This window comes from Hippoglossus hippoglossus, chromosome 17, assembly GCF_009819705.1.
Source record: "Hippoglossus hippoglossus isolate fHipHip1 chromosome 17, fHipHip1.pri, whole genome shotgun sequence".
Lineage (NCBI taxonomy): Eukaryota > Metazoa > Chordata > Actinopteri > Pleuronectiformes > Pleuronectidae > Hippoglossus > Hippoglossus hippoglossus.
The window spans coordinates 19,620,323-19,647,329 of NC_047167.1; the positions used below are offsets into that span (position 1 = coordinate 19,620,323).

General features: G+C 44.7%; 2 protein-coding genes across 4 annotated transcripts in view; both read right to left on the reverse strand.

Annotated features, from left to right (window-relative positions):
- LOC117778625 (retinal-specific phospholipid-transporting ATPase ABCA4-like) overlaps positions 1-18,792 on the reverse strand; it is a 33,330-nt gene extending 14,538 nt beyond the window's left edge. For both annotated transcript variants that reach the window (XM_034614337.1, XM_034614336.1), the window contains exons 1-23: positions 18,540-18,792; positions 17,206-17,318; positions 16,863-16,956; positions 16,597-16,738; positions 16,173-16,312; positions 15,508-15,635; positions 15,180-15,377; positions 12,282-12,371; positions 9,868-10,105; positions 8,784-8,923; positions 8,287-8,403; positions 7,219-7,416; positions 5,152-5,357; positions 3,895-4,071; positions 2,809-3,031; positions 2,396-2,617; positions 2,074-2,278; positions 1,894-1,986; positions 1,513-1,716; positions 1,031-1,208; positions 818-949; positions 463-602; positions 190-327 (exon numbers count right to left, since the gene is read on the reverse strand). In XM_034614337.1, the coding sequence (XP_034470228.1) occupies positions 190-327; positions 463-602; positions 818-949; positions 1,031-1,208; positions 1,513-1,716; positions 1,894-1,986; positions 2,074-2,278; positions 2,396-2,617; positions 2,809-3,031; positions 3,895-4,071; positions 5,152-5,357; positions 7,219-7,416; positions 8,287-8,403; positions 8,784-8,923; positions 9,868-10,105; positions 12,282-12,371; positions 15,180-15,377; positions 15,508-15,635; positions 16,173-16,312; positions 16,597-16,738; positions 16,863-16,956; positions 17,206-17,271 (3,469 nt within the window). In that variant the 5' untranslated portion in view covers positions 17,272-17,318; positions 18,540-18,792. The remainder of the gene's footprint in view (positions 1-189; positions 328-462; positions 603-817; positions 950-1,030; positions 1,209-1,512; positions 1,717-1,893; positions 1,987-2,073; positions 2,279-2,395; positions 2,618-2,808; positions 3,032-3,894; positions 4,072-5,151; positions 5,358-7,218; positions 7,417-8,286; positions 8,404-8,783; positions 8,924-9,867; positions 10,106-12,281; positions 12,372-15,179; positions 15,378-15,507; positions 15,636-16,172; positions 16,313-16,596; positions 16,739-16,862; positions 16,957-17,205; positions 17,319-18,539) is intronic.
- Positions 18,793-19,944: 1,152 nt separating this feature from the next.
- LOC117778294 (rho GTPase-activating protein 29-like) overlaps positions 19,945-27,007 on the reverse strand; it is a 32,986-nt gene continuing 25,923 nt past the window's right edge. For both annotated transcript variants that reach the window (XM_034613780.1, XM_034613781.1), the window contains 9 exons: positions 25,672-25,841; positions 24,984-25,118; positions 24,468-24,566; positions 23,703-23,866; positions 23,426-23,614; positions 23,211-23,348; positions 22,768-23,000; positions 21,902-22,202; positions 19,945-21,823 (listed from right to left, as the gene is read on the reverse strand). In XM_034613780.1, coding sequence (XP_034469671.1) covers positions 20,678-21,823; positions 21,902-22,202; positions 22,768-23,000; positions 23,211-23,348; positions 23,426-23,614; positions 23,703-23,866; positions 24,468-24,566; positions 24,984-25,118; positions 25,672-25,841 — 2,575 coding nt within the window. In that variant the 3' untranslated portion in view covers positions 19,945-20,677. The remainder of the gene's footprint in view (positions 21,824-21,901; positions 22,203-22,767; positions 23,001-23,210; positions 23,349-23,425; positions 23,615-23,702; positions 23,867-24,467; positions 24,567-24,983; positions 25,119-25,671; positions 25,842-27,007) is intronic.

The following is a 27,007-nucleotide window of genomic DNA, read 5'->3' on the forward strand; positions in this document are numbered from 1 at the left end:
TACATCGTTTTGCTTTTGTTGTAACTGTGTAGCTGAATTTTTCTGTTTGATCATTTCACTACTTAATTCGAGGGCCTCGGGAGAAGCTGCAACCGATTTGGATTCATTCGTCTTCCAGTTTTAAATGTAAGAGGAAGAAGTGGGTGAGATGGAGAAACAAAATGTGGATTTGTGACTTCTATTAGTTACCAGCTCTGTATTTTAACAGCAGATCCCAAATAGATCTCCTGGAATAAGGATCTACTCCCGAGGTGGGTTCATCCAGGATGACGACCTTTGACCCTCCGACAAATGCCATGGCAACGGACAGCTTCCTCTGCATTCCTCCTGCAGGGTCACAAATGTATGAAAATATATGAATATGTATGAAATAACACATGAATTCATCTCATCCTCTCTCTCTAACCCACACACACACACACACACACACATATATATACAAAGGCAAAACAAGTGGTTGACCTGAAAGTTTCTGAGCCTCATCGTCTCTCTTGTGAGGCAGCCCCAGATCCACCAGCATGTCCTCGACCTCCTTCTCTGCCTCCGCCTGAGTCCGACCCTTCAGCAGCGAGTAGAACAGGATGTGCTCTTCCACCGTGAGACTGGAAGAGAAACAGAGCAGCAGTAATAACGCTGTGTTCACGGAGGAAGAGTGGAGGATCTGTCTGTTCCACACTGAATCGAGGCTGAAAGTAATAATTCTTGTACTTTCTGTTATGCTCGTTTTGGTTTTGTCCCAAAAGTTTGAAACTATTTTGTGCAGATAATTCTTTTAATCGCACGGAACTGAACTTTAAGCATCTCCCACATAACTCACTGTTTGAAGAGGATGTTGTGCTGAGGACACATGCCCATAGAAGAACGGATGACGTCTATGTCCGTCCTAATGTCTCTTCCATTAATGAAGGCTGTGCCGGATGTAGGAGGGAACAGTCCAGTCAGGATGGACCTGGAAAACCGTCAAATATTATATTACATTATATTATATGAGCCTGATTCACAGTTTGTGAACTCTGTCGTGGTTACATACATGGTCGTGGTTTTTCCGGCCCCGTTGTGACCTAGGAAGGACGTGATCTGTCCTTCGTAGAAATTGATGTTGAGACAGTTGACCGCGGGTCGAGAGCTTCCGGCGAACACCTTCACCAGGTCCTGGATCTGCACCCCCAGCACCAGGCCCACAGGGTCGGGCTCAAAGAACAACTGGCCTGCATTGGAAAACAGAAATAGAAGGAGAAATTAATTAGAATATAATGGAACTAACAAAGTAGAGGTGGTCTTAAAATCAAATTGCAAATAAATGAGAAGTCAACAGTGTAAAAGAAAGTCTCTAAATCCACATAAAAGTCTCTTATTCCCTCAAATTACTGATATTTCATCTCATCTCATCTTTTCTCCTCTATCTTCCAGGTGCGATGTGTTACCCTGCCTGTCCACCAGATGTCCTCAGAGCATTTCCCACATGCAGTCTCAGTCTTCAGTTGATCTGAGGTTGTGTATCTGTGTCCTCACCTTCCCTCCCTGAGTCCTGACCCTCCTCGTCCTGGTTGGGAGTTTCCTGCTGTTTTCTCAGCAGCTCCTTCTCTCTCTCCAGTCGCTCCCTCTTGCCTTGGTGCTTGCACGTTCTCCTGCTGGAGCCGTTGCAGGTGAAAGTCTCGTGCGAGCCCCTGCTCTCGAGGTCATTCTCCACGTTGTCTGCTTCAGGATTCTCAGGTTCTGGAGGAGACGTGTGAAAAGATCTCGTGTTGGGTTCACGTCTCGACTCTTAACTGTTTATCTTAACATCATCTTGTCGAGACGGGCTCATGATTCCAAAAAGTTATTTATATCTGTGGCCGTTCTTCCCCTTTTCTTTATCTAAATGTACATTTTGTTGCAACAAATGATACTGACCTGGATCATCCATCTTTGAATGAGAAGGTGCAGATCTCTGCCAGTACGAGGGCTGAAATGGGAAGTAGAATTTCTGACCGATGCCGTACTGTCCTGTGGAGGAGCAAGTTGATGAGAAACTGTTAGAACCTGTGACATGTTATAAATCTGGTCAATCACGCAGTGTATTCGCAGCCCGACCTGGGAAGACATTGTCCAGATACCAGGCCAGGACAGCGTAGAGGACAGCATCCAGCAACATCATGAGGACGGAGGTGAGGAAGGAGTAGGTGTCCTTCTCTAACGGGCTGGTCCGGATGTTGTCCCACTGCAGACCCAGACCCTGCTCCTCGTACCGAGACAGATACTCTGTCCCGAAGCCGAACGCCACCGGGGACAACAAGCTCTGAAGTGCCAAGACGGATACAAACAGGTTTTACGTATAAATGAGGAAGAATATCTACATATACAGTGGAAACTGGACTAAATTCAGGTTTAGTTATTCAAACATTCATCGACGTACCGCGGCCAACTTCATGTTTGTGGTGATGCGGTCCTGCCAGGCGAAGCAGAGGACGTGGGGCAGGTAGAGGGTGAAGTAGATGATGCCGCTGCACGCCGCCGCCAGGTTGGCCTTGTTGAAGAACACGCTCATCAGGAAGCACTGCATGATGGTGGTGACGGTGAACGTCAGCAGGAAGAAGAAGACGAGGACGGGGTTGCTGTAATTCAGCACCTTCCCACCCTGAGAGGACCAAAGAGACAGACCTCAGGGGACACAGTTGAGTATGAGGACTGTTTTTTATAAATTATCCACAAGAGGACGCTATTACACACTGCAAGACATGACGCCTCCACACCAGCAATTAAAACTTCTCCAACATGGCCTCCCTCCCTCCCTCCTTCTCTCCCTCCGTCCTCCTCCTGCTTTCTCACCATGATGATGGTGGTGAGCAGCGCCGTGCTCGCAGTCATCATGACGAAGCTGTCGATGAACCACGTGTACCAGATGGCGCCGCTGTCGACCCCCATGGCCTTGAGGGTCTCCTTGAGGCGCAGCTCCTTCTCCAGCACGATGCTCTTCACCGTCATGGACACCGAGTAGATCCAGGCCAGCACCATGAACATCGGGAAGCAGCGGTTCAGTGTGATCATGAAGCTGCGGGAGGAGAAGACGGGAGAAAAACCCGGTTTGATTTCATGCTGCTGTTTTCTCCAGCATCACCACACAGCTCATATGGTGAACTTTCATTTTAGTTGTGTTCACTTGTTGAAGAGGAAAAGAGAACTAATCATCCTGACGCCATTTGGAGTCTACGCATATTGTCCCTGAGCCACCGGCAGGAGGTCAAGATACTCAAGCTGCTTTCATCAGAAAGACAGAAAACACTTGCTGCCTGTCAGAATTGATATTAAAATCTTTTTATTGGTTTATAAAGCTCTTAATGGTCTTGGTTCTACCTGTTTATCAGATTTTCTTTTCATCCCATGAACCCTCCAGAACCCTCAGTTCTGCTGGCGGCTGCTTTTTGATTAAACGTCAGAACAAGGGCGTCTTTTATTATTATCACGACTGAGCTTTTCAATCTGGCTTTTCATTGAATCTCATTTATTTACTGTAGTTTTCTATTTAGCAAAACATCTCATGAGTGTTTTACTGTTTTACTGTTTTACTTTTAATATAAATATAATACAGTACTTTTATTTCTCGTGTTACTTCATTGAAAACATCTCCTCTTCTTCAGAATCATATTATTATATCTTTTTCTCACCTTTTTAGTTATTTTATCTTAATCATTTTATATTTATATTTGTTTACCTAACATTTCCTCAGTTGTCCTCACAGACTGTATATGTTTGACCTTCATGATTATGCATGGTTTATGTTGTTTATTTGATGGAGTCATTGGTTGAGGTTTGATTGTTGAGCTCAGTTTAGTTCAGCCATGTTCAAAACATTAGCGTTGCCATATTTGGGGTAAATCTCGATCTAAAATCACACACGGTGAGCGGTTTACTCACAGATCATCCACGTAACAGGGATAAGGCATCTGCTGGACGTAGACCCCGAGCGGCCAGTCGTTGCCCGTGTGCAGCTTGATGACGCCGTGTTCGATCATGTCCTGCAGGTAAGCAAAGCCCCCCCAGATGTACCTCTGGTCCTCCATGGGGTCTGCCCGGGGGCCGGGGTCCCAGTACCTGAGGGGGGGGGGAGTCACAGGGAAAGATTGATTCATGTCTGTGAGGTTTTATTCTCCTGATGATGAGGATGTTGAAATGCAGCCGCTACATCATTTATCACATAAGCTTTGATACAAGTGAATTATTTGATTTGTTGTTGTCTGTTCAAAACATTGTAATAATAAAACATCCTGAAGCCAAAGTCTGTAAAGCTGCAAACACAAACACACACACACACACACACACACACACACACACACACACACACAAACAAACAAACATGTACACTGCTTTTCCTTAAGCAGATAAGTCCGAGGCAAAGCCCTCCTGCAATCTGATTATTCAGTTGTGTAGCAGCAGGACTCCCAGTGGATCCATTACACCCTGTTGGATGCACTGTAAACAGTGTTTATAAGAAGTGTGTGTTCACCCTCGGGGGCTGTTGACACACTGTCTGTTTATGAATGGGAGATGAAAAGGAAAATGAAATGCATATAACAGCTTCACATGTTGAGGATGAGGGAGCAGATTTCCAGTTCATGTAAAACGTAATGAAATGTATCAGAGCAGCAGGTTTTCAGGATTGTTTGAGAGTTAGACGTTGCTGGTGGTTCTCAAACTGGGGGTCGGGACCCACCAGGGGGTCGCAGTGTGATTTCCAGTCATCAAATAGAATTAAAAACCAATTAGAACAAGCCTTATTTTTGCATTAATTGTTATAAAATATTTTTTGTTAAATGGAATTAGGTCTAAAATAATTCTGTTTTCTTTGTCCACGCATGACCCCTGAAGTGATTATGACAAATTAGCAACAGCATCAGTTGCAGCAGGACAATTCACTGCACCGCAGGGAACATTAAGACCTGAGGGGTTAGGGTTAAAATCACTAGTTTGTACAACAGATAACTTCAAGATCGATGAGAAAACCCAGCGACTATCCAGTATCAAGGTTCTCTGAGGGGCTGCAGCTTAAATAATTCAAACTCGAACAAATCTGTAAAATGATCTTTAAGTTGTGAGCTTTTCGGTCTGGGACCTTCTTCAAGACCTGAACGACATAGTCCTGAACTAAGAAGCTTCAGTGGTTCTCTCACTGACCTGTCTTTGATTTTGTTGGTGCGCTCCACTCCGTCGATGTCCATGCGGATCTTGTACTTGACGTGTGGCGGGACGCTTGTGGACCAGGGGTACATGTCCATGAAGACCAGGCCCGCCCAGAACTTATTCTCCTCCAGCAGGTACAAGGCCTGGTGGATCATCTGGGACTCGTCTGTGAAGGCCACAAACTTATCCAGAGTGATGCACTGCAATCAGAGGAGAGGAGGGAGATGCTGATAGATGCTGGTTTGGCGTCAAGATTTAGAGTGGAATTATCTGCTTGTGTTTGCTATGCATGAGTATCCTGCTGTGTTCTAAGAAACTTGTTTGGGCCAATTTAATTGTGCATGGGATTAAGTGCATGTGGCTTTTGCCCTATTTAGAAACTACTCAGAGCCTGGTAATGAACCTCAACACTTTCTTTCAGTCCAGACCACGATGTGTCTTACAACCAGAGTCAAAACCCGGTTATCTGTATTAAAACCAGTACAGAATAAAATGCCTATCCTAGCCTCAATCCTATCATTGAAGTGCAGCTAGTTGAATTTGTATTTATTGTATCTTTCATTGAAGTGATCTGGTGACGTGGGAAAATCTTAGTGGCTGCTTTCATTCTGCAGTGAGAGACAAACACATACACATATTTCTCCCCACAAACACGCTCTCCTTCTCTGTGACACATGCCATGTGAAACTCACACCCTTAACACACACACACACACACACACACACACACACACACACACACACACACACACACACACACACACACACACACACACACACACACACACACACACACACACACACACACACACACACACACACACACACACACAGAAAAGTAAATGCATGCTCACATACTTACATGCAACAACACACCCATATACATTACAACCATGGATCTCACACTGTCATTATCTCCATCTCTCTCTCGCACTCGCGCACACACACACACACACACACACACACACACACACACACACACACACACACACACACACACACACACACACACACACACACACACACACACACACACACACACACACACACACACACACACACACACACGTTTTCTCTCTCTTTAAAACGTGTAATTGCCATGTGAAACTCCCACTCTGCTACACACACATACATTAAAACACACACATACACACTGACACTGATCTCTAACAGCCCCCCCCCTTCAAACTCCTATGCAAACCGTGTCTAATGTTTCCATTCACGTTACTGTACAATACCCTGAGAGAGCTCAAAGAAAGACCAGAGCCCACTTCCCATTCATCTTTGCGGGACCATACATCCACGGCACAATGACGTTCACTCAGAGACGGGCCGAGGGGACAGATCCTCGCCGATACACATGTTCCAGCGGGACGCCGGTGTGAGAAACATACCCCTGACGGAGCGAGAGGACCTCATGCTAACCACAGCAGTGATCCCGAGGCCCCATGATCGCAGACAGCTATATCTAATTGGCTAAATCGCCTGGGTTTGTTTGTGGGGCTCTGAAGGGTCTCGGCGCTGGACTTGGAAACAAAGGAGAGATTGAGATGCCAGCGCTGATAGGGCTCCCTCCAAAACCACAACCCCTGCTCGCCCCCTTGCTCCTTTACATCAGAGGAGAGAGGAGCGAGGGAGGGCGTGAAGGATGGAGAGAGCGATTTGCCCTACTTTATTTCGCAGGGGTCTGTTCCAATGTGGGGCCGTACACCAAAACCGTATTGGGCTCATTGGGGGGGGGGGGACTCACTTCCACCTACTCTCTACTTTATCACCGGCGCCATAATGGGAGCAGAGGAGGGGGGTGACAGAAGGCTTGTTCTCCCCACCTTTCAGCCAACTGGACGGGAGAGCGGCTCTATAGCCGTGCTAAGTGGCCTGCAATGTTTCAAAGGGGCCTGGCTGCAATCTCCTGGGAGCAGACCTGGAAGACTGATGCTCCTGTCTGGAGGAGCGAGAGCGGGTCTCACGGAAAGGCCGAGACCGCACTCCTGGGAATGTGCGGGATTCGGCAAAAATAGTGACGAGGCGAAGGAGGGGAGCAGAGAAACAGGTTTCTTACCTCTCCGTAGTTGTTGAACATGCGTATCATCTGGTCGGTGATGTTAAAAATGTTTCTCCAGTCAAAGTTGGGAATCCTCGCCTCCCGGTGCCCTTCAGGACCGTTGTACAGGAAGTTTAGGATGTCTTTGGTGGTAAAGTCCGTGTCCTCCAGGCTGGTGTCCACAAAGTGCATCACGGTCGGGTTTCTCAGGGTGTCCTGCAGTGATGGAGACAGAAGAACTGAAATTAGAAATTCTGCATAAGTGCTAAACATGCGCTGTGTATTGTATTTTAAAAACAATTTTCCAGACTTTTCTTTATTGTTTTTGCTGATTTGGTGAGTTTCTTTGGAGTTGTGTTTCCAAAGTCTATTTAGGCGTCTTTTAGCTCCATGGTTGGTCTCTGTTGGTCTCCACCACCTCCTGAGGGAAATGTCTGGCTCTTAATTAGCTAAATGCTGTGTTCACCAGTTAGTTGCTGATTATGTGTGTCAGCTTTTTTTTGTGTTGCGCAAGTTGTGCACATCTGCCTGCAACACAACAAGAGCAGTGAGAGCGAACTGAAACTGAGAAGTTGCAGCCTGCACGGCAAAATAATCTGCATGAACAGACAACATGAAACTCTGTGGTCTGTGATCATCTCTACAAGGGACCACTGTCATTACACTTTTAGATGTTTCTTTGTTTGTCATCACATCAAATTATTTGCATTAAATTTCTTTATCCTCTCCCAGAACAAACCTGCTAAACTTTCAGGCGATGTGACGTCTCAAGTCAAAGTTGCATCAAAATCATTAAACCTGTGACTTAAGTCTAATTCAAGAGCAACTCACAGCTCCACACTTCCACCTGGTTACTTGGCGTCTTGTTCATTTTGAAACAAAGCTAGTCTTACTCAGGCCCCTTTTGAAATGTGGGTACTACAACACTTTCAAACATTGATGCTGTCACTTGTTTGTACATAAAGTGATGACAGTTCCTCTGTTGTTTTATCTTCGCACACTGAAATACCTCCGCATGCAAAATCCACTGTATGCGTGTGAGCAGTGTTTGTGTGTTTGCATATCTGCAGAACGTATGTCTCGCACCCTGATCATGTTCATCTGGACGCTGCTGTGGAAGAAAGCCCAGAGCTGAGGTCCCAGCTCCTCCCAGGCCTTGGCCATGTTCTGGAGCCGCTCCAGCTCCTCGAAGGTCGTGTTGGCCTGGACACACAAGCAGAAACACACACTAAAAAAAAATAGGCACCATCTGCTGATCTGTGCTGATCTGGAGCTTTCTGTTGTACGGAATTGTGTCGCACTCTGGATGAGATCTATGAAAACCATATGAGATCTGTTTTGAGTGGTGCAAAATATTCGCCGTTCCTTTCATTTCTTTTTTAATTCCCCCCTCCTCTTCTCCTCCCTCACTCCCCCCCCCATCCCTCCACCCTCCTTTGCTTTGGCAGTCAGCTCATTCCTAAGAAGGGTGGGGGGTTCGAAGGCACATAAACAGATTGTGAGGGTGCAGAGAGGAAGAGAGAGAGAGAGAGAGAGAGAGAGACGGAGAGGTGAAGGGTCGGGCTGGAGGTGGTCTCTCTTACACTCTTTAATATCTTGTGGACGGCAGGGGAGTCGGGGGTGTACAGGATCTTTCCCATCAGCAGGGGCTTGACTGAATTCCACACAATTTTTGTGACAGGGTTGGACTCCAGGCTCTCCATGAGGGCGTTGCAGAACGGAGCTGTGGGCGGAAGAATAGCAATAACGGTCCATAACGAAGAGGAATGAAGACACAAAGAGGGACAAACAAAAGAGCATCATGCAGAAGAGAACACGGACACTTTCTCACATCCTCCGCACTTTACATTCAGATGATATAAACTTAATCATCAGTAAGCACTGTGCGATAAATACGATAAATTATGAAAACTACTTTTGTGACTCTACAGCTGTGTTTCATTCTGCAAACCAATTCCAACTGGGTTTTGAATATGTGGCGTAGAAACGTCCCAACAAAGAGAAGTCATCACACACACATTGATTGTTTTACATTAGAGATTATTGTGCCATAGTAAATGAAATAATAATAATAAAATTGCAGTGATGAAACAGTAGGAAGGACAATTCCAGGATCTGCACTGAGATTAAAAAAAAGAAAATGGTAAAACAATTACTTCATTTAGTAAATAAATCCTCTTTTTTTAAATTAAATTAGTTTAATTGATAGAAGCTTTCAACAATCATGACAACTCAGCTGCTTCTGCTGATGAAGATCATGTGACCTGATCAAAAGCTCCAAAACGGCTACTTAATGGATCATATAATGAAACTATTGATGTAAGAATTGCCTCTGAATCTCATCTTTTACACAAATGTGGATCAGAAGTCTTATAAATGCTCAGAAAAACTAAATTTGTATTCATAAAAATATATTCTGCAAAGAAATCCTTTGAAACATGTGCAGGAAAATGGTGTGATATGATTTATGGCCCCAGCTCATAAATCCATCTTGTACTGGTTTCTAAAACTCTATCGTATAATTTCCTCACAGTATTCATTTATACATAAATACATTCATTTATACTAGAATTGCAGAAATCCATTAACTATGATAGTTTGTGTCTTGTGTATGATTTACTGTAATTATTATTTATTATACACGAGCATTTGAGTCTCTACACTTACTGGCAGACTGATCATAGACATAGTTCCGGTTCTTGGTGCCGTTGACCCCCAGGAACACCTTGTAGTTGTTGTCCTCGTACCAGTTGAAGGACAGGACCCTGGAGCCGCCCCCCTCCGGGTACCCACAGAAGAGGCCCGACACGCTGGACACGAGCTGGGTGAAGGAGGGAGGACCCCCGGCTCCGAACAGAGAGGAGACGGCCTTCAGCAGCTCCTGAGAACTCGGCCGCTCCATCAGCTGCAGGAGAGACGCAGAGGGTCGGTTCTACAGCAGCCAACTTCAGAATCGGCTTTGTTCGCCATGTATGAGTACACATACTAGGAATTTGACGTAATTACACAAATAGACATGCAATTAACAGCAGTCTACCAGAAACTAGCAGGATGAGCTGTGACCACTATGTGCAAAATCACTTCTCGATTCTTTCATTCAAATCTGCAGAGAGTTAAGCAAAGTCATATTTCATGCAACCCCCCCCCCCCCCCCCCCCAGAGGATGATTAAATGGGAAACTATTGCCCGGACGGTGTAAATAATTAGCTTTAAATAATTATAAACAAGGTTGGGATATTTATATTCTTTCACATTCATTCATTTCTCAGAATAAACCGCTACAACTAAACAATAGATGGAAAGATAAGCAAACATGTTGGACGGGCGCCTGTCCTCGCATGACGAGGACAGAGGGGGGTGGGGGGGGGGGGGACTAAATATCCTCCAATTGATGGAACTAAAATAGCTTCAGTATTTCTCAGCATCATTTCCTCTCAGAAGAAACACAGAGGAGGAGGCCGCCAGTCAGACGTTAACACAGTGATCAGCTAATAATGGCATCGTCCAATAATGTGATGGAACCAGAGATGTTCAGTTCAGCTTCTGCAGCGACGACAATCCACCTGGTTTCAAAGGTCAGTGATGAAAGTGACTCATATCGTTTCTATGCCCCCCCCCCACTCACAGCTCACTATTACGTGTGAACATGCACACACACACACACACACACACACACACACACACACACACACACACACCGCCCCCCCGCTCTTCTCTCACTCTCACTCCCTTTTCTCATTTATTATCACACACACTCGCTGGGCTGAGAGGAAGGAGATGTGGGTGACGGCAGCATTTGGCTCGCCTCTCTGTCACCACGGTGATACGAAGGTCCCACCTACAGGATGTGTCACCTCACAGGAATGTCCCCCCCCCCCCTACACCTCACCCCCCTCCCCTTACTCGCTCTCACCCACAGCTAAGGTGACGATGGGATACACACCCCCCCCCAGACATGGAGTGAACGTGCCGAGACACACAGTCCCAGTCACTTTGTCTGCTTTTGTGTGCGTGTGTGCATGTTTGTCGTCTGAATGATGTAATAGTGTGACACGTTTTATTATTTTACTCTTTAAATTTGCTGCAGTTTCTTTTTTATTCTATAAATTACCGCATTCTTCTCTATATTTTGCATTTACACATTATATTATTTGTCTCTTTACTTATTTTTCTCTTCCGATTTTCTATTTTCTTCTCAAGACATTTTTTAACATGTGACATATTTGAAACCTCAGCTTCTATTCAATTCAATTCTATTTTGCCCTGTTTTGCTCTATTTCTCTTCAGGATCTATTCTGTCCTATTCTATTCTATGCTGTTCTATTCTGTTCTATTCTGTTCTATTCTGTTCAAGATGTATGCACACGTGCACACATACACATTGTGTTTCATAGCAAATACACCATTGTGAGGACATGCATGGACATTCTCACACATATCGTTGCTTGCACAGAGCTCATGTTAACACACATGCACATGAACACGCCACAGTCCATCTCTCAGCCTCCTCTGTGAGCGAGTCTCAAACAGGGAGCAGCGGAAGAGGTGAGTTTCCTGCAGGGCTAAAAATAACAGAGCCTCCGATCCTGCAGGACCGAGGAGAAGAGAGGAGGAGGAGGAGGAGAGTGTGAAGGAGACGGTGGAGTAGGAGGGTTCAGGAGCAGGAGAAAAGAAAGGAGAGAAGAGAGAGGAGAGAGCAGGGCCGAGGAAAAGAGAGGAGGAGGAGAGAGGAGAGCGTGAAGGAGATGGTGGAGGAGGAGGGTTCAGGAGGAGGAGAAAAAGAAAGGAGAGAGAGCAGGACCCAGGAGGAGCAGGAGGAGGAAGAGGAGAGCGTGAAGGAGATGGTGGAGTAGTAGGGTTCATGGGAGCAGGAGAAGAGAGGGGAGAGAGGAGAGAGAGGAGAAAGAGAAGAGAGAGGAGAAACAGAAGGAGAAGAAGAATGATAAGAAGGAGAAGGAGAAGGAGAATGAGAAGGAGGAGGAGAATGAGGAGAACAAGTAGAAGGAGAAGAAGAAAAAGAAGAATGAGGAGAAGGAGCAGAGACAGGAGTGTAAGGTTATGATGGACTTTTGGACACTTACAAGTTGGACCTTCTCCGACAGCGCCTTGAGGGCCCGACCCCAAAAGTGCAGGTCGACCCCCTGGGAGCTGTGATCCAGAACCTGAGGCATCTGTGGAGACACAGTCACAAGATGCTTCAGTCATGTGATCAACTCTCACTCTGTGGTTTTAATAATCAGGATGAGAACACGAACATGAAACATTAGACACAATTTATTCTTTGTTTTTCGATATTAAAACCATTGCTGCGTTTGTCCCGTGATGAAGAGACAACGACCCAAAATAACTGGAGACTTCAAAGAAACATTTATTTAGAGAAAACCATCACATTTTACACACACACACACACACACACACACACACACACACACACACACACACACACACACACACACACACACACACACACACACACACACACACACACACACAATCCATTTTTCCTTCATTTATTTGTCACACAATCTGCAAATGAAATTATGAAGGCACCGAATAGCTTTAGCCAAACTCGATGTCCACCTCCAGTTGTTTGATATAGAAACACATTGTTCCCTCAAACCTTCAGTGACTGTATCGTGAAAGCATGAGCAGCAGCAGCAGGTATTAGAAAACGTCGGGTCAGGGCAGAGGGCTGCGGGCTGCGGAAACCCCGAATGCCAAGACAAACACGCACATGAGATATCCTTCCTCTCGCATTCCTCGTGCCTGCATTTCAATGAAAGGAGGAAGAAGGGAGGCGGCGCGGCGCTCGGGGGGGGGGGGGGGGGGGGGGGGGGGGGGGGGGGGAAGAGAAAAAGCGAGGGAAGAGGAGGGGAGGGCGGTGAGAGGTGGACGGGAGACGGGAGCGTAACCAGGGGCGGGAAAGTTGTTGCAAGGCAAGAGGTCAGTGTGGTAATGGGCTTTAAAAACTTACTGGAGCTAATTGCAGCAATCGCCACTAAGATGCTCGTGAACGACTGAACCAAACAAACTGAGGATCTGGTTTGTTTGGTTCAGGAGACGTGGACATGTGTAATATTCACTGAAATATTACCAACATGGACATTTGCACAAGAAACTCAAGATTTACTTCATCAGCCTCTTACATGTTTGAGATCCTACATGAAAACACAACTTCCTGCTTCGAGTTAAACTTTCTAACCTCCACGCCCCCCCCCCCCCCCACACACACACACACACACACATCACATTTAAGGGACTAATATCTTAACATTAGATCTCAAATTAACTCTTATACAGTATTGTTACAGGGTAAAACTAAAAGTACTATTAAAGCGAAGTACTTTTAATTTGTTGTAGTTAAGTTAATTTACACATTTAGTGTAGTTTTTTATGCTCTAACAATATAATAAGGTTTGTATATCTTATATAATTGGATTCCAGGCACCTGCAACTTAGCAAAGGATAAAGAGCTGTAGATAGAGGATGGATGGTTGATGAATGTGTAGATGAATGGGTGGTTGATGAATGTGTGGATGGATGATTTAATTAATTAATTAATTAATCATTTAATTAAGGTTTCATGTCCGAACATTTACTCCAACTTCTAAAATATTCACAATTTCCATCTGTAAATTTGACCAAAATGAAATCCAACCCTCTCTCTGGGTTTCAGATGTACAGTTTGTACACTTGTCATGTCTTCCAGCAGGTAACCGGGCCTTCTGGCAGCTTTACACTGGCACATGTTGCTTTTGTATTTATACGAGACGCAGCATCACGTCACTCACAGCGGCCTCGCAGGCTGTGGGCGGGGCCTCGCTAAGCCCATTAGGGAACCAGGCCAAGAGGGATAACTCCCTGAGCCCATCAGCTGACCCCCCCAGGTAGAAACCAAACACACATTGAGGTATCAGCGAGGAAAATGGAGGTCGGCCAAGGAAAAAGTTTGGATACAAACATAGATATTGACGCTTCTGTTTTCTTTTAATGACTCTTTTATTTTCTTCACGCTTCTGTAAATATCGCTCAGATTCATCTTCTTCCCACTGGTCGTATATTCAATAATTACATTCAAATAAATATGAGATTAAAAGTGTTTTTCTTTCATTAAACTGTGTTCGTAGAGAAGCTGCGTCGTACAGCCGGTCCCCGTGTTTGTGTCAAACAGCCTGTGCTTTATTCCGTGCTCCAGATAAAGCCAATGACTGAGTAAACAGGTTTGGCAGAGTCACCTGCGAGCTTCAATCCGAGACTCGGCGCCACATGCTCTGCTGGCACGACTGCAGGCTCTGCAACAACATCCCATAGAAATCCAAAATGTCAGCTAGACCTGCACAAACAATTCCAGTAAAAACAACTTGTCTTCACTTCATCAGCGACGTTGCTGATTTAAATGTGCAGCTGCTCAGGCGCCAGTGCCAACAGTATTAACACAGTGGCTGCACTGTGTAAATAAACAGGTTTTAGTACTTAGAAGATACACCTGGTGATATCTTGTATTATGTTTTTTAATAACAATGAATTAATCATAATAGAAAGTTTTGCCTTTGTATTCAAACTTACATTTTGTGCCACAAAGCTCTGTTTTCGATTAGAAACTGTTAAAAACTCATCTGTGTGCAGTTCATGTTCATGAATTCTGACTCAAAATGAACTATTTCAAATGTAAAACTCTATATTTCTGTGGTATTTTCTTGTTTATGAGATTGTTGACGATAAGAAATATAGAAGAGTCGGGAAGAGGGACCTCAGTTTGTCAACAAGCTCCGCCTTCCAGAGGATTTCACAGTGGAAACCAGGACGTTAATGAAAAACACCCATTTGCAAAACATTTCTTACTTTCAGTGACAATAACAAGAAATCTTCTCCTAACATGTTTCTGATGATCAGGACTTGGAGAAACAGATGAAAACAACAGCAGGAAGCACCGAGGATCACTGGATACGATGCATTTGAGAACAAAACAGTAGGTCTACCCGTTTGAAGATCTTGAAGAAGTCCAGGTTGGCGTAGAGGATGTCCTCGATCTTCTGCAGCTGCTGCTGGCTCAGGGCACACATGGCGTTGCGGATCACGTGGAGTCCCATGCGACTGGGGAAGATGAAGAAGTGCTCCAGCAACGCCTGGCTGCAAGCAATGTCCTTCAGCTGCAGGTCGGGGACGCCAGAGGCAAACTAGAGGCCGTGGAAGAAAGAGAAGGTTTTACTGCTTTGGCCGAAGAACATTTTATACTGTTTCCCAACATGTAGATGCACCACAATCACAGCTAAGGTGACTTAATATCACTTTATTCTGCAATTGCACCTGCTCCAGTCGCAGCTCTGCATTGACCAGCTGGTGGATGATGGAGTTCGAGAGGTCGGCGTCTCGCAGCAGAAAGGCTGTGAGAACCTCGTCGTCCTTCAGAATGTCTTCTACCTTGAGCCCACGGCCTGGATGGAAAATCAGAAAAACAGAGACAGTGAGAGAGACACAGAACCACTGAAGACAATATTGACCTGAGCAGCACTGGACCACTCAGAGGAAATGATTCACAGCCAGACAGACAAGGCAGGGATTGGACTGTTTCGGGGGAAAGACCAGTGAGCGAGAGGAAGAGCAGGTTCAGACACGTGTCCCTGCCAATGGTATGAAGTTCATTTCAACTGGAGTTATATAAAAAATACATCTTTAAGTGTGCCTACAGTCCTGTACATATCAAGAACTATATAACAGAATATATATGTGACATTAATCAGAATAGGAGAAAGTGGAATAGGACGTTTTTGGAGGAGCCGTCACTGAGGAAACTTAAATAGTTTGATATCCAACATCTCAAATAGAGGCAGACAGAGAATTTAGGAAATGAAAGAGAAAGAGGGAAAACGCTTTGACGGCACAGAAAGAGGATGTTAGGACAACAGGATGAGGACAAACAGTTTTACTCACTAGAGACGTGCTACGTCCTGTTTCTTCTATTTTTCCTTTACCTGACACCACCGATGGGTTTTTCCGTAACGTGTCCATGAAGTTTGAGAATGATGACATTTCTCTCCACAGTCGTCCGAGCTGCTGGACCTCGTCCTCGTTGAGCAGAAGCTCCTGGACGTCGACATAGAACCGAGCCAGTCTGGAAAAAAGATGCCGAGTTAATGTCTAATGTATAAACTCTTCTAGATGAGGTGGAATGAGGAAAGGTGAAAAGCTCTCTTTTTTATTTTATTTTATTTTATTTATTAGGGGATCAATAACACTTATCTTATCTTATCTCATTTTTATTCTCAGGATTTGAGGTCTAAATTCACCTTTCTATTTTTTTGATTATTATAGTTAAACAAATGATAACTTTTAAAGCAATTCCAGTTTTACATTCTTTCTGCTACAGTGGAGGTTTGAGGCTGTGACTCTTCTTACACTGAGTTGTTGTAGTTGGAGACGACTCCCGGAGACTCTCCCCTGGTTGGGTATCTGAAGCAGGGGTTGTTGGCGTTGCAGAAGATGCCCTGCATCCAGGGCAGGATCCCTGTCGAGGGCATCGCCTTGTTGGGGAAGTGACCTGAAAAAGCAGAGAACGTGTCGGAGGGCACGTGAGGGCCTGTGACTTTAGACCAGTGTTTCCACAGGGTCAACATGTACTGCTGTTCCAATAAGAAGTTCTACTGATACTGTCTCATTCTTACATTCATGTTGCTGGTACAGTGGATTCGCTTTCCTCAGCCACACCAGACCGATGAATAACAACACCGGCCAGAAGATCTCCACCAGGAAGCGAGTCTGGACAGAAACAGGTGAAGTGTAAGTCACAGTGAAGGTACCATGGTGCCATTTTTAGATGGCAGTTATTCCTCAGATGTATTTATAGAAAATAAAAGTTTTTGTATTGGTTCATATCTGCAAATACAAACGCTGATAGACAGAAGTCTGAGAAACAGTTCCGGCTCCTGTAGGAAGCTGCAGTTTGTGTTGTGCATGATGCTGAACAGTGGTATGGACGTTGTGTCCAGCTCACACGAAGCTCCGTACCTTCTGTCTCTTGCGGAGAGTCCAGTTTTTCCACAACAACAGGCGGATCTGAGAGCTCGTCTTCATCGCTCTGCAGCTCAGCCCCTGGAAGGGGTCATCAGCCTGTGACAAACCTACCTACCCACACACACACACACACACACACACACACACACACACACACACACACACACACACACACACACACACACACACACACCTCTGTGAGTCATCACATGCAGGTTTTATATAGACACTATAAAAGATTAGATCCTGTTGCCTGGTCGTCAGAAAGTAGCAGTCATGTCTTGGAGTAGAGTTGAATTTGAGTTTTTCATAATTTCATAAAAGCATTTTCAAATACGTAAAAATAATTTTACTGTAAACCGTGCATTGTTAACTTTTGTGTTTGTTGTGCATCTTCAAAAAGACTTGATATATGTTTGTGCTTAACACACAATGGTGCTCAAACATCTACATCCTTCTGCAAAAGCGTGATAATTAAGATTATTCTCATTATCTGTTTAAAAACAAATATCTTTACAGCAGGAAACACAGACTCTTGGCCTCGACTCTTTCTTGGATTTTGGGTGTTCCTTAACTCAAATTTGACTGTGCCTCATGCAGAATACCTTAGATTAGTTTGTGGTGGTTTTGTCCATAATGATGGACTTTTTGTAAATCATAGAGCCTCTGCTTTAGTGCCCCTGAGCAAAACATTGCCAGCTTAAGATGACATTTCTCTACAGAAAAATACAAGTTGGTATAATGTTTTTAAAACTAACGAAATGTTTAGTTGAATGTGAGTTTTAAGTATAAACAAGACTCAGTAAACCTGATTGGTAAAAAAAAGCAATTTGTTTCTCCTCATGCCGACTTGTTCCACAATCGTTTTGGAGTTACTGAAAAAACCTGAAATGCCAATCACGTCCACAGGCTGTGTGCAGATGGCCTCGGAAAATGTCGGACACGAGGTGTAATTTGTTCAGAGTGACGTGTCCACTGGATCTGTGCAGACCGTCGGAGCGAGGGACGAATAAATACTTGTCAGGAAAAACAAGAGACGGCAGCGGGAGAGCAGAGGAGATTATTATGTGTCCGACTTCTTTGAAATCTTCTCATGACTCAAACTGCCATGAGGTAATTACACATGACAGGACCTCTGTGAGCAAGATTGATAGAAATGTGAAGAAATGTAGGAATTAAGTCACTGGGATTAACAGATAAATTCAAAGAAATTCAAAATGCTCCACCAGGATTGGATGCAGGTAATTTTAAAAGCTAAATTAGCACCCGTCAGCTCTAACAGCACAATTACAACAACAGAAATCACAACAGCAAATCCGGATTCTTACCTTTTACAGAGCGAGACTAAAGTTGCACGACATCGAGGCAAAGAGGTTCACAAACAAGCTGAAGTGACAGAAAACAATAAGCGAGGAAGAGGAGCTGCGTACGTCTCCTATAGCTGCTCCCTCACTCCCTCACTCCCCCTCTCTCTCTCTCCTCCGCCTGCAGGTCAGCAGCACTCCTAATCTGATTGCTCTAATCTCCCAGCTCAACATGGGCAGGCGGAGAAAAAGACAACAGTCATCCATTTGGAGGTAAACGTAGAAAGGGATGTGCGGTGGAGTGGATGCGATGAAAAGGGGAGGGGAGGTGGGGATGGAGGGGTTTCACAGGTTTGATCCCCTCCACAGTGTTTGTCCACGGGGCCAAGATTCACCTGCAGTCATTGGAAGCCCTCGGCCAAACACTGACACTGAGCCAATCGGAGTTTTGACCCAGACTCAAAGTGACGGAGGAGGGCGAGGGGGGTGGGGTCGCAGGGGTCTGATGGAGTCCCCGCACCCAGCAGCTCGACAAGGTGGAGCAGGTGACACGGGTCGTTAGGTCGGGAGAATGCAGGAGCCCTGACGGAGGCAGAGGGAGAGCGCTGGAAAACTGAGGGGAGTTCACAGCTCGACTCTCAGACACAGAGACCTGGAGGCTCGAGTGGCTGCTTCACTCCCTCAGCCGACAAATACAGGAGTAACACACTGAGAGTAAAACAAGGTCACAGGACAATCTGTTACTTAAATGTCTCATATAAAAATGTTGGCTCATTTGACTCATTGAATATTGGAACTGAAAACATTGGTTGATCAGTTAATGGGCAAAAATCTCCCGGGAAATACTCAGACAATCGATTCATCGTTGGAGTTGTTTTTTAAGCATTCGCAGTTTCCTGAATCTCATACGTGACTTTTTTTGTTTGTTGCTTTTGTCGTTTCTTAATAACTTCCAAGGATATTCCCAGAAAGAGACAAACACATTACAGACAAATGCAACGTGAGTTTTAAATTAACTTACATATCATCTGCCCCAAATTCCACTGGTCTAAGCAGGAAACTTCCTCCGAAATCACAGGAAATACTTAAAATGAAATACGTGAAATAGTGTTATCCTTCGTTTATATCAGTGCAAGTTTGAACTTTTTGAGATTTGGGCTGTTGGTCGGACATTATTAATGGAGAAATAATTGGCAGATCAATCAGTACTGAAATCATAACTTGTAGCAGAGGATCTAAATCCACTCAACTGCATCTCACTGCAATTTGTCCACTACAGCGAAAAATAAATCCGATAATCTGGATACATGAGTGAAACAGGGAATAGTTGGGAACTGCAAATAACAGTTTATACCACAAAGCTTAAAAATAACAAAAACTCTTGTTTTTGAAGCACTGAAATAAAACAAACACTCAACTGGAGCGGAAATAACAGTTTAAAGAACATGTTTAATTTGCAGCAAGAAATTGTTGCATGTCATTTTTTTTTTCTTCTGTATAGTCACAAAATTGTAATGAGACAAAATGACTGTGGCAAACATGCAGTATGTATGAATATAAAAAACGTAAACAGATACATAGGGCTTACATACTGAGAAAACAAATGTACCAATCACAGGCTACGGTGGAAAATTCTTTCAAATTAAGAACCTCATGTTAAAAAAAAAAAAAATTACCGTCATCTATTCCTCGTGGAATAAAATGCAACATTTAGCAAATTTTAACAATAAAGGCAACATTAGAATTACAACCTGTATTAAGTGCATTGTGTGATTAAAATAAAATATAATTATGGAACAAATAAAACTGAGCAAGACTTTAAATCTTTTTTTTTTTTTACAAACAAAAAAAAATTGTGGTTGGCAAATTTTCTTTGACATAAAAAATAAACAATGTACATTTTTGATATTTCAGAACGCGACACTGAACATTCAACGTTGTTTTTTCTGTTTCGCTTGTTTTGAACTCGTAGACCAAGCAATGTTGACGCTATGACTTCAAAGTGTAAAATAGAATATATTAGTACTTATAACACTTTCATGGTTTATTTCACAGGCCTATTATTTTCCTCCCACCCTCAGCTTGTTGGTAACCCCCCCCAGTATACACTATGGCACAGATACATTCATATTTACAGATAAAATGTTTTTTTTAATTTGGCATCAGACAAAATGAGCCTCCCTGTGTTCCAGCTCCTGCAGCCGTCGAGCTCGCAGTCTTTGGTAGACGGGTTTAGTCTCGCTGGGGCTGAGGTCGTCGGGGCTACTCGGGGGTGGGGACTGGGGTGGGGAAAGGGAAGCAGAGGTCAAGACCCCGGGGTCGATGGCGCTGTCGGTGGAGTCTTGGGTCTGGAGCGGTGTCTGCAGGGGGCTTGTCGGGGCAGGGGACGGGGTGACTACCTGACCGGGGCTGACAGAGGCGAGCGCGGAGGTGGTGGTTGTGGTGGTGGTAACAGTTGTAGTCCAGTTTGGAAGCGTCCGAGCTCTGGAAACCGGCGGCTTGTAGAAAGTTCCGGGAGGAGGCTGCAGAGTTCTCGGTGCCCTGAGCGTAAGTGGAAGGTTTGGTGAGCTACTAGATCCACCGACTGAATTGCCTGTGTCGTTTTCCCTTTTAGACGTCCAGCCGGGCATGACCGTGTAGGGGTTGGTGGAGAAGATGCTGGTCAAACTGGGCGCGGTGGAGACCACAGAGGTGGTGGTTTCAGTGGGGTTGAGTGTGACGGGCACCGTGGCCTTTACAGGTTGCACTCCAGCGCTGGAAGGCGGCAGGTTGGCCACGATCATAGCAGTCCTGGGTGTAACATCATAGTGCTTGTACTTCCTGTCCCATGTTCTCCTCTGCATTGAATGCGTGTCAATGAAAGGTGTGATGTAGTAGGTGCTCACTCTGGATGAGCCACTTTGCCGGGACTTTTCCGGCTCCGGTATCTCCCGTATAGTTTCAGATACGCTCTCCCGCTCGGAGGAGGCGGCGTCAACATTAGCAGCAGCGTTTCGATTATTCCTCTCGCTTATCTGGACAGGAGCGGGCAGACGTTCCAGCGGCATGCTGATCGGTCGGGACCCCTGTCTGGTGCGCTGGGTGCGTAACTGGACCTTTGGTGCCGCGCTGGGAAGAGTGGGGCTGGTAATGCTGGGACGGCCAAACACCAAAGTTGACCTCTGGACTTCTCCTCCGCTGGAAGCCTGGACCCCGTTGAGTTGGGCCGAGCCGTCGGTTCTGTCCGTTCCTGGCTGGACCTCCTGCACCTCGTTCAGGATGTGCGAGGATGGGATCACCGACGAGTATCTTTTGTACACTTTGGCGCTCTGCAGGGACAAAAATGGACAGTTAAGGATTAAATAGTCACTTAAAACAAGATCTGTTTGTCCAGTTCCCGTCCTCACCTCTTTGATGTCCATCAGGGAGGTGGAGTGTCTGCTGAGCCGCTGCAGCTTCTCCTGAGGGGTGAGCTTAGGCGACCCCTGGCCGGTGGTGGACAGGTCGGAGCCGGCCAGAGGCGACACGTCAAAGACCGTGTGGAAGTGTCGAACCAGCAGCTCCACCATCAGAGCCTGGTAGGGGTAATCCACCAGGGAGGACAGGGACACCTCGGCGTCGGTCTGCCGGGGCTTCACCAGCGTGGGGCCGAAGATAATACCCAGGTTACTCGCTGTCATCTTGTTCTCTTCCGCCTGCTCGTTCACTCTGAGGTCGTAAGGAGGGATTGTTAGTTTAATTTATAACACACATTACAGGCATTAGTATTTATATATGTATTTAAGTAAGGGTTGAATAACTTAAGACGTAAGACAAATAGTCTGCATTGTTCCCTTTAGGAAGTTTTAGAATTCAGAAGTTTTAGAAGTCGGTGTTGACTGTGACAAGAAGTAAAGGTTGAACTGAACTAACTACTGAACTACCTTCAATGGAAGAAAACTCAAACCTGCCTCAAGTCACTCGTCTAAAACACTTTTCTGTCATGTGATTGTAAGTCCATAAATCATTCATAGACACTTAACAACACCAAATAGCAGTAATTTCTAGATTAGATTTCTAGAAAATCATCAAATTTAAATAATAGGGAAATGATCATTCGTTTTTAAAAAGTCCGTACTTGTGTCAGATTAGGGGGAAAGACCCTAAACAAAAAGATGACCGTAAACAGAGTTTATGTTCTTTGTAACACTTCCTCTGAGCTTTAGGGAAGTTATTCTTAGGGAAGAATTACACATATATCTACTCGCTGTAGTTCTGTGTTTCCAGCCCTTACCTGCTCAGGTGAGCGATGAGGAAGCGCAGCGTCCTGTAGTTGGCTGTGGGCAGCTGGCGGAGCAGATCTCGGATCTTGAAAATGACTCTGTTGAGCTGGACGCTCGGGCCGCCTTTCTCTCCAGTGTGGGTGTCGGGAGATTTGTCGACCTCCTCCACTATCACTCGCTGACACTCTTTGGACAGGCCGATGAAGTCGTTGTAGTATCGATACAGGATCAGTGGCTCTGGTAACTGTATGAAGGAAACAGTGATGTGTCGGGTGGAAAATTAAGCTAACAGGGCATGTTTACTCAATGAAATTTTGTATTTTCAAGAAGTATAAACAGCAAAAAGAGTAAAAGACTTTTTTTTGCTGAAATGTCCCATTTTGAAATGATAATATTATCTTGTGCAATAGCAAAACATCTAACTCAACCTTATAAAGAAGCATTTGAGGTGTACCTGTCTAAGGTAGAGTTTGAGGACGTTGCTGATGTCGTGAGGTGAGAGGTCAGACAGTTCAACCAAGTCCTTTCCGTTTTCAAACGCCTGACAGAGCTTCTCAACGCGGGATTTGGCTCCATTCACACGATAAATCCCCTGTGAGGAAGCAACGGGTCCATCAATCTGAAAATCTTTAGGTGGCAAATCCACATGCATCATAAAACGGACTTTACCTTGATGTTGAGGGCTCGACTCTCGATCTCAGACGTGCACTTCTTTATGATGAAGGGGATTCCATCCTGGCTGTTTTTTGATGCTTGGGTAAAGTCGATGCCGAACAGCTGAAGTCTGCCCAGCAGCTTTTTGTGGCCACACTGGATGGCAAGCGTCTCCAGACACTTCTTATGGCAGGCCAGGGAGCACTGGCAACAGACAGTCAAAGAAACTCAAATGTTTAGTAATTGATTAATAAATATGAAAGAGTAAATGTAAAAACGTTAAGTATTATACCTCTTCACATTCTGCTCCGTGGAAAACGACCAGACTGTCGCACTCCCTGCATTTAGACGGCGCTCGCAGTTTTCTTAGCTTGTGGGTTTGAGCAGCTTTGGACATCTGAGCATTTCGGAAGGGACCCGGAGAACTGGCCGTCTCCGTCACCATCTCTGCCAGACCTGGAAATCACATCAGCTGATGAGGAAACTGAACACACAGGTGACTTCATGCTGAGTTCTTGTTTATGTTAGTTCTCCTTTCACATTCCAATTGAGTCACAATCCAATAAAACGATCTAAATAATATAATGACCAGAAGCTACTATTTCACCATGTAACACACACAATCACATTTTAATTCTCTTGGAAAACTGAAAAGAAATTAGGTCAAATAAAAGAGGTGGTCTGCTGCTTCACTTAACAACGAGCAAACAAACACGTGCATCAACTGGAAGAGTTGAGCGCAGATACAGGAAGTGTGAGCTGAGACTAAATGCCAGAACAAACACGACCCCCTTCTGTGCAGCTCTGTCGGGGGGGGGGGGAGAGTTGCACGAAAAATCCACCAGAGTCAGTGCTGTTCATCTGTGAGGTGCACAGTGATCTCACTATTTCTCTTTGCCTCCCTTAACTCCTGTCACATAAATAGACCCATAGACTGACTGTGGTACTGCAGACACAAGTGTAAAACCTGTGTACACAATACATTGACATGCATCTTTCAAAGAAGAGGGCTGCATATTACACAACTTCATTAACACAACACACACACACATCTCACCATTGTCTGAGGGTGATGGTAGCTCCCTCTCATCCAAGTCATCAGCAGAAGACATGGTTCCAGTGGAGGGAGTCCTGGGTAGCCGTCGTTTAAAGTCACCTGCACACATAAAGAAAAGTGATTATAATTTGAAACCATTAATTTAATATCTAGAAATTAATTATAATGTACATTAATGTACAGTTTTACAGTAGACTGGCACAAGAACAAGCTATAATACTCTACATGTGTACAGTTAGTGATGAATATGTGATAGCTATGCACAGCGTGGCTCGCGATTTCAGCTGTACAGGGAAGTGCAGAATTAAATAAACAATGAGGAAGTTACACAAAAGATTAGAAAATAACTGCGTGCCGACATTCTCGTTTGGACTTGTTAACAGATTAAAGCGGTTTTTCATTTTAGTGATGATTTTTAGCATTTTTCTTTATTTCATCTGCACAAATATTGCATCCTCCTTTCCGTATTTTAATACTTCTGAGTCAATAAAGGTTTGTTGAAATATATCCTCATACCTGGACTGGCGGTCGGGGAGTCCATGGACCTCGACTCGCTGCTGCCTCCGGCGCTCTCCGAGTCACTGCACATTCCGCCCTGGCTTCCCTGGCTGCTGGAGGCCCAGGCTCTCAGCGGGGCCTGGCCTCGGAGCGCTGCACGAAAACAAATACAGACCACCGTTCACACTCCGACTGAGAAACTGAGGAGAAATACAGCGGCGTGCCACTGCCCCGCTTAGTGATATTCTTAGCAGTTGTTGCTGTTATTTTCAGAGACGAACAGTCACACAGATATTCCAGACTTGTGATGAGTAAGCAACACACAACTCAAACTGTTTTGATTATAGTGCTGAGAAAATTCCCATGACACAGATGAAATGATAAGACCCTGAGAGGATCGTGTGTAGATACAGGCAGGTTTTCAAGTTCATCTGAACCAGGGATATTCTGCCTGCAGCCTTCAGCAACAACATTCACACAGTACATACACAAAATGGTCAAGATGTCTGAATTACAATAACCCATATCTTAAAAGTGTTATTTCATCAATTACTGACCGTCAGAATGTAATTATATGCTTGTGTGAATACTAAGTATCAAACAACAGCTTCTCTGAAGTCTGTTGATAATCCCAGCACTTGCAAATACAAAGGCTCCCCTTGTTTGGCTTGTGATCTTCCCACGAGTGCCATTAACTCATCTGCACCTTGTATGTCTGTGCTGCTGTTGGACCTCTGCTCGCTCATCTTCGCCGGCCGGTGCGAGGGGCTGTCCACCTCGTCCCCGCTCAGCACGTCACAGGAGGTGATGGACGCCTGCGACAGGTTGCCGTGGGAGGAATGAGTGCTGCCCACTGACCTTTTGTTGAACAAAAACCTGGGGAAATAAAAAAAATATGGGCTTAAGGTTACATATGATGAATTTCACACTGTTGAGCAAGATTTCTGTTATTTCTGTTCTATTATTATATTACCCAGTGTGAATCTGCAGAGGTTTGTTGAACAACACAAGTGACTCAGACATTGCTTCATCAGGCGCTAAGAGTTTTGCTTTTCATTTTCTAGCATGTAATCTGTTGTGCTAACACCTAATGTCAATATCATGAGGAATTTATCTGCATTGTTATGAATGAGGAATTAATAGCACATCATCTTTTGATCTATTGAGTCAAATTTGTGTCTGTCATCTGTATACTACAGTACTACAGTAGTAACACTGTGCACTAAGATACTGTAGTACTGGGGTTACTACAGTGTATTATAGGAATATTAGCTCCTAGTAACTTTTCTGCTTCTGTCCATTAGGCTCAGCTTGTGGACCTCAGGGTTTTGTTTTTAATAGACGTTGCTCAAAGTCTTTTAATCCCAAATGCTCATGGGATTTGTTGTAACTATCAATGCTATTTGAGCTACAGCGTCATATATCCTACATTTAACGTAGAAACCTAAGTTATAAAGCTTTGCTTATTTTGTCCGTGAGCTAAACCAGAGCCAAACTCTCACGCTCACAATCTCCCCTGCCGCATTCAGCCTGCGCCACAGATATTTCCTGAGGAAGGGCAACAAATTCAACACGCATTCTGTCTCTCCTTGGTTCCCTCTCTCTCGCCTCCTCCCACTCTGACTCACAGTTACCTTTGCTGAAAGGAGAACTAAGTAGCTTCCAAAAGGGTGGGAGAGACTTTAAGATATGTCGAAACCCCGTTGTGTAAAACTGAAATTGAATCCAAAAGGACCAAAAACAATAAAACAGCTGAACAAACACAGATACAGTGCCTTGCATAAGTATTCACCCCCTTTGGACTTTTCTACATTTTGTCATGGTATAACCACAGATTAAAATTTATTTCATCGTGAGTTTATGTAATGGACCAACACAAAATAGGGCATCATTTGGAAGTGGGGGGAAATATTACATGGATTTCACAATTATTTACAAATAAAAATCTGAAAAGTGTTGAGTGCATATGTATTCACCCCCTTTACTGTGAAACCCCTAACAAAGATCTGGTGCGACCAATTGCATTCACAAGTCACATTTGC